Source organism: Microtus ochrogaster, linkage group LG9 (assembly GCF_000317375.1).
Source record: "Microtus ochrogaster isolate Prairie Vole_2 linkage group LG9, MicOch1.0, whole genome shotgun sequence".
In the NCBI taxonomy this organism is placed as follows: domain Eukaryota; kingdom Metazoa; phylum Chordata; class Mammalia; order Rodentia; family Cricetidae; genus Microtus; species Microtus ochrogaster.
The window spans coordinates 32108192-32115539 of NC_022034.1; the positions used below are offsets into that span (position 1 = coordinate 32108192).

General features: G+C 41.2%; 1 protein-coding gene across 4 annotated transcripts in view; it reads right to left on the bottom strand.

The window, feature by feature from the left end:
* Man1a1 (mannosidase alpha class 1A member 1) overlaps positions 1–7348 on the bottom strand; it is a 197308-nt gene that overhangs the window by 20382 nt on the left and 169578 nt on the right. For all 4 annotated transcript variants that reach the window (XM_026787398.1, XM_005363630.2, XM_013352414.2 and 1 more), the window contains exons 9-11: positions 6675–6790; positions 2043–2262; positions 1086–1258 (exon numbers count right to left, since the gene is read on the bottom strand). In XM_026787398.1, the coding sequence (XP_026643199.1) occupies positions 1086–1258; positions 2043–2262; positions 6675–6790 (509 nt within the window). The remainder of the gene's footprint in view (positions 1–1085; positions 1259–2042; positions 2263–6674; positions 6791–7348) is intronic.

Below are 7348 nucleotides of genomic sequence, written 5' to 3' on the forward strand. Positions count from 1 at the left end.
GATATTCTTGATGCTTCCAGTTTAAACCAGTCTTTGCAATTCAGGCTCATAATGCCTTTTCAGGTCACAGCACAGCCAGCCTGTTATCGCCGAAACTGATTGGGAATTCACTTTTAACACATTTGCTTCCAGAGGGGGAAAATGTAAATTTAAACCCATGGAATCACTACTGATTGAATATAATTGGAAAACTGAATATTTTACTTAAAAATGGCTGACGGTTAGTGATAACAGACACACTCAGTAAAGAGAACAGCAAGGAAGGTTCATCGGTGGTTTCCTCAGGTGTTAGTTAAGCTTGCCCGGACTTCCCAAGACCTCTGAGAGAAGGCCTTCAAGCTCAGTGTGCAAGTTTTCTAACAAGGACTAGGGAGATCAGAGTGTAATTAAAGCATTTGCTTCTTCTTATTCTCCACGTTTCCTCTTGCTCCTTTTAGAAACATAGCCCTTAAAACTAGACATGGTTTGATGTAGGCAGCTGAGGGCTGCTCTGGCACCTAGCACAACCGACTAAGGAGATGTGTGGTAGGAAGGGACCCAAGAGAAACCGCTAATACACCACACGGAGACAGATTAGAGAAAGGCGATTAATTGGTGAAGAACTCTTGTCCAAGGAAACCGTTCTCTTGAGTTCTTTCTAGGTATAAGTGAATGACTCACTCCAGGCGAAAGCACAGGGTCAATGGGAAGAGCATGGATTCTGAAGTGGTGACTTCATGTAGCTAACAGCCAGCGCTGAACATCCAGACGCTGTCCACAACCCCACAATCCCAGTGGAATGCAGCAACCATTCTTTCTACAGTTAGGGTGACTTCATCCTGTCACGTGCCCTTCTAGGTCTTCCTGTCTAGACCTATGTCCTCCAGTCTTCTAGTCTACCTGTAATACAGTTACACCATTGTTCCATAAAGCAAACCTATGGAATGACTTCACTGGCAACAGTCAGTCCTGAACGGAACAAACTTGAAAAAGCTAGGGAATCTCAGAAAAGTTGCTGTAACAGATTGGTAGACCATGTTGAACATTTTTTTTTTTTTGTGCATCAAGAAACTGATGTGTAAGAAACACACAAACGCAAACATCACCTCTACGGCTTCCCAGGCCCAGGTCCTGTACTTGGGGTCATGAGTCAGTCGCCACATGTACATGTAAGTCTCGATGACTTCTGGCCGTAAAATGTAGTACTTCTCATTCTGCCTCGTGGCAATGGCTTCTACACCGCCATCAAATCGGAAAGCTTCTGGTCCCAGCTTCATGTCTAAAGCACAAGCAATCGCTTAATGAGGGTCACCTCCTGAATAAGGCTACACAGTCTTGACAAAATTGTCAAGTACTTGGTCACACTGAAGATAGAAGCAAGAGAGGCCCGTTCAAGGGCTGGAACACACACCATACAACACACAATAGTCAATAGACTTCTCAGTCTGAGTTATCCAAAGGAATCTATTTGAGAAAATGGCAACGATTCCTTTTTTTCCTCATTATTTATTGAACACCCACCAGGTGTTTATAAACTTAAAGTTTATAAAATCCCGCAGCCATTTGTTAGGTAACTGGAAGCCCAGTGGTTGACAGTTCTCTTAGTATGTCACCAAAGGGCAGTTACTTAATCTTCGTGTTTAAATGCTTATTTTATAAATAGGAAGCCGGACATATAATCTCCTTATGGAACTTTCGGGAAGTTTCTTTTTGTATCAGAGCAGAGACCTTTACTCAGTGTTATTGACAGCAAATGAGACTGACTTAACTTGTATGGCCAGTTACTTGACACACTGAGATGTGTATTTTGTATAAAGGCAATGACTTTTAAGTAAAGGCCTAAGTTCCTTTAAGATATTAGCATCATCAGACTTCACCGTGCTTTCCTTTTCTCCCTCCCTTCCATCCTTCCTTATTTTGCTTCCATCTTTCCTTCCATTCTCCCTCCCCCCCCTTTCTTCCTCGTCCCCCTTCTTGTTGCTCATAGCTATGGAAAAGCTCTTTGTTGCGTACAATCAAATTATGGGGGAATGGACGCCGAATGAAGAACAACAAGTACTCACAGGTGCGATTGTAAGATTCATGACAGGTGCGGGCAATTTCAGCTCCAAGTTCAAGGTAATGTTGGGCCCGGGCTTCTGGAGCGCCATCTGCCCCAAGTGCAAACATGCCCCCTGCGAAGCACGTCAGGTGGCCCATTTTGTGTTCCAGGAGGCCCCCCTTCCACTCAGCGATGTACGTTAGTCCCCCGCTGGACTTGCGGATCAGGTGAGTCTCAATGGCCTGGAAAGAAAACATTTTCGATAGTCTGTGATTTTTCTAAAATTTATAATGAGTTCTATATTATCATCGTACCATCAACTATTTGCTTTTCTCTCGTCTTTTTCCTTATGAGACATGGGTTTGCCACAGACCACTGATTACCTTGAACTCATTATGTAGGGTAGGATGGCCTCTCACAGCAATTCTCCTGCCTCAGCTTCTTGAGTGCTAGCATATAGGTACGTGCCAACGACACTCTCAGTTTTATACTATAATTAAAAATGTATGTATCCATCCATCCATATATATAGAAAATACTACTTGGTATTTGAGTTTGTTGTCACGAAGCTAAGCTGATCTGAAACATTACTGCTTTCTGTGTTCCACCCTCAACTCCTGCTTCATTTATTTACCTGGTTAGAATCTTCCCTGTTGACACAGCCCCAATGGCTTTGTTTGGCTGCATGACCAAACACTTACAGTTCTCATTCACTAAATGCCATTCCCTTCTCACAGAGAGGACACGGAGGCCATGTCTGAGTTGATTCTGTACAAAGCTTGTGTCCCACTGTAAATGGCGAACAGAACATGCTAGGGTCTTAGTTCGAGTATGGTGGCGTTACTGTTTTCTCCCACATAGGCTCGAGCAGGACAACAGAAAGGCAAAGATGGGTTGTTCTGGAGTCAGATTATATGGCTCCAAATTATAGCTCTGACACTGTCAAGGAATGCTGCAGGCCATTTATTTCCTGTATCTATGTCTCAGGGTACTCCTCATCTGTAAGATGGGAACAATGCTCTCTGCTGTGAAGATTACAGCGTTTTGTTTTTAAAAGAAGTCTGTATTGAAACCAGGAAGTCACTTATTTACATCTCTTCTGTAGTAGCAAGAAGCTGATTGGAGGGTTTGGGGCGATGGTTGCCAGATAGGGAAGCTGGCAACAATCTGGGAGTGGTGGCGCTTGCTGTAATCTCAGTGTTGGGGAGGAGAAACGCAAAAAAGCCTGGGCCCTGCTTTGCTGGCCAGCCTGTGTAGCCTCACTAGTGAGCGCCCGGCCAATGAGAGACCATGTCATACACAGAAAAATGAGGTGAATGGCTTCTGAGGAATGACCTCTGAATTGACTACTGGCTTCTATAAGCTCACAAATGCACCCGCACATACAGAGAGAAATTAAGTCAAGCTCTTCCCCTGTTTATTCTAGTAAGGAATATATTACTCTATAGTTCAAATTTTAAAACAAATGAAAATATTTAAATCTAGGATAAAAATAATATTTACAAAAATTATTTACGTGACAAAATATTTTATTTATGTCCATGAACTATTGATACTATCAAAAACTAGATTAGAATAAAATAAGCCTTGTATTTAAAAAGTCAAAAAGTATGAGGCATGTTTGAAATGACGAATTTCCAATGATTTTAGTAGAGGATGATCCACACATCGTGACACAGGAAGGAAAGGCCCAGGTGGGATCTGCAGCAACTGCTGATGTCAGGAAAAGGAGGGTTTTCAGGATGCACGTTGAGAAGACAGAGAAGAATGATGGAAAAATATGCCAACAGATGAGACCTTCTCTACCTTTATTAGAAATAAACAAACGAAAGCAAGCCAGTAAGAAATAAATGAAGACTGCTGTGCTCATTAGCTGTGCTTAAGCTAATTTTATTGATGGTTTAGTTATTACATTAATATTTCATTCTCATTTAATGCAACTGAACATCTTAGCTATTTACACTTCTCATAACACAAATTGCAATAAAGTCCTTCAAGCAGATACTTGTTCATCACCCAAGAAATTATTCTTTCTACATGGCAAGAGTAATAGCTTTTGAGCACAGATTAAAGAAACATTATTACCCTGCTATGGAGAGCGAATAAAGTACTATATTATTTTCGCATGAGTCTGATCAACTCGCTGCCTTCTAAAATAAACTCGGATGAAGGTCTGCGCCCAAAGCCATGGTTTTGTGTGGAAATGGAAAATTGTAATACCCTAATATGACTCTAATAAATATTTTTTTTGGGGTCAAATCTATAGGGAATTGACTGGAGAAAAGAGAATGATATATTCTGTGACTGGATTCTTCCATATCTGTATTAATTTGGTGAGGCCTTTGAACTCCTAAATGATCCATCACCTACCCATATATCTTGCCCTACTATGAATTCTTAGTGTTCAGGGAGGGCCATAAAAAGCCAGCTGAGACATCAGAGAATTGTATAGTTAAAGCACACTGCATGACATCCTATCTGAATTCACCGAAAGCTAAAACTGAGTGACCACATTCCCAGTAATCTCACAGTTCAGAACAATAGCATATAGCATCCTTCTCTTGATACAGGCAGGTTTTTGTTTTTCTTAAGTTCTTCAGGCTGCCCTTGAACTCTCCAAGTCAACTGAGCCTTAGGCCTCAGGTGTATATCTCTGCCCCTGACTCAATAATCTTAAAAAAAATGTGTTTTATTTATACTTTGACGTTGCATACATGTGTGCAATGTATTTTGATCATATTTACTCCCCAATTCCTTCAAGTTGCCCTCTCCCTCCCTTCCCTTCTTCATGTCCTCTTTAAGAAAACAAATTAATAATGCCCCCCTCAAACCCCACAAAGTCCTTTTATAAGTGGCTGTGAAGTCATCCTCTGGAGCATGGGCGGCCACCAGTGGCCACAACCCTGAAGAAAACTGACTTTTCTTCTTCTCCCTAATCATCAACTGTCAATATCTCCTCAGTAGGAGTGGGGGGCTTCTATGCCCCCTCCTAATCCACACTGTAATGTTTATGGTATGCGATAAAGTATAACTTTAGTCAAAGAGATTTGGCTTCGAAGACAATACTACTTTCAAACTCAGAACTTTGGTTTTTTTCTAACTTTGTTCTACAACTTGAAAATATAGAATGGATTGAAAATGTTTTCCCAAGTAAGAGTCACAGGAAACACTTTGTTGCATTTGCTCTTAATGGATTTTCCTGTCAACTATTTGTCTAATAATGGTTAGGTGGGTACAAGTCTAGAAACTGGGGGAAAACACTTCACTGTTTCAAAATGGCTTTTCTTGGAATAGAGGGCTACTCTAAAAGTAAAACAGAGAAAACGTCTGCTAGGATGGCAATTAAGATGACACAATGCAAGCTTGATTATATTGAAAAGGATTCTTCAGATTAATACCTGAAACTTCGCTGGGAGAAGGAAAAGTGACCCTGATTAGAACGAGCTCTCGAGTGCCACCAAATGAGGACAGGAGCACAGGGACCACAGCCTAGCTTGCATTTGATGCTCATCTGGAGCCTAAGGGATTTCAGATGCCTGTGTGTGCGAACTGAGGGTTCTAGTTTGCTCTCTGAAGCTCTCGACTGATCTAGGGAGGGACACAACAGAATACTCAATTCAGCTAGCCAGGTCAAAGCAAGCTACCATTACATTTAAATAAACAAATCACCCAGACCTATTAGAGAAGACAATACTTTTAGGATAAAGACTTAAAATAAGTGGTGTCACAGGTTTCTATGGCCAGGTCTGTGACTGAAATCCTGGCACTTGGGGGGAAGCAGGAAGACCAGGAGTTCAAGGTCATCCTTGGCTATGTAGGCTCCAGGTGATCCTGGGATACAGGAGAGTCTCTCTCAACTCTCTATCTCCAAGAAAAATAATTTTTCCTATAAATCAATAGTATCAATTATAAAAAATATTCTGTGCATTTAACAAAAAGTTTATGTGGATTTAGCTATAATTTTATTAGATCTCCAGAGATGGGTTCAAATAGCAGAGGCACTGGAGTGTCAGTGATCTTCAGCAATTTTAACTTAGTTGATTTTCAGAGCATACATCCAGGACTTCTTCCCTCATATGTAAAATGTAGCTATAAGGAAAGAACATAGCAATGAGTTGCTCAGGGAGAGGGTTATATTCCAAGCAATGCGCCCTTGAGCAATGTCACTGTGTGGATGTGACAGAGAAGCCATGATGAGGCTAGAAGATAGTATCACCTTCAGGGAGCCCTGTCTTCCACATGATCTGCTGTTGCCAGATTGGAAACTGGTCCACGATTGCCTTTCCTCCGACAGGTGGTTTGTAGCTCAGGCTGACTTGGAATTCACTATGTAGCCCGGTCAGACTTCAAACTCAAAGCAGCCCCTCTGCCCTCCACCCCCAGTTGCTGGAAGCCAAGGGGGTTACCACTATGCCTGACTGGATATATGGCTCTTAGGGGAGATTAGAACCATACCTTCCACTGCTCTGGTAGAACTAAAAGCCAAGTATAGCTACTAGTGCCATAATTAGACTGCGACATTGAGCTCTCCCAACTGGAAATACTTTATAAGCCACTCACGTTGTATTCTATTCTTTTCATTAAAGTTTGATTAATATGCAAGTTGCACGTTAGCGCTGACTAGCAAAGACTTAAGATTTAAATCTTGGCTTACCTGAACAGCATCAAAATACATCTTCTTGGCTTCTGTGTCGGTCTTGTCAGACATTAGCCAAGCTTTGAGCAAATATTCATAAAAGCTGTCTCCAAGTCCTCCCACTGACACATGATCTGAAAAAGAGAGAGAAATGGATTTCAGGGTGACTCAGCATTTAATTCTGATAAAGCGGCAAAATCATATTAGCAACTAGGATTTGAAGCCCGTCAGCTGCAACTCAATGGACCATGTGAATTCCAACAAATCCTAGTTTCAGAAAGAGCTGAAATGAGCAGAAGGGCTGTGAGGTCATGTGATGTAGCTGTACTAGTCACCAGGGTACCTTCGCAGACATGATGAGAAATTATGTAAAGTCACTTCAAATTCAAATCACCTGGTTCTCTCGTTAAAACAAACAAAGAAAACCGGATTAAAGCGTTCCAGAGTCTATATTTAAATATTTAAAATTTAGTTTAGATCTGAGTAAATAAATAAGTAAATATAAAACTCTGTCAAAGCTTTAGGCATTAAAAACTAAAGTTGTTAATAAACAATAAAGAGGCCTTCTAGGTTCATGTCATTTTTAAGACTATATGATAATTCTTTTGGTGTCCTAAGTCTGAGGGGAAAAAGCTGATGGGCAGGAATCCTAAGAAGGAAGAAAGCAGAACTATCTGTCTTCCCACACGTCA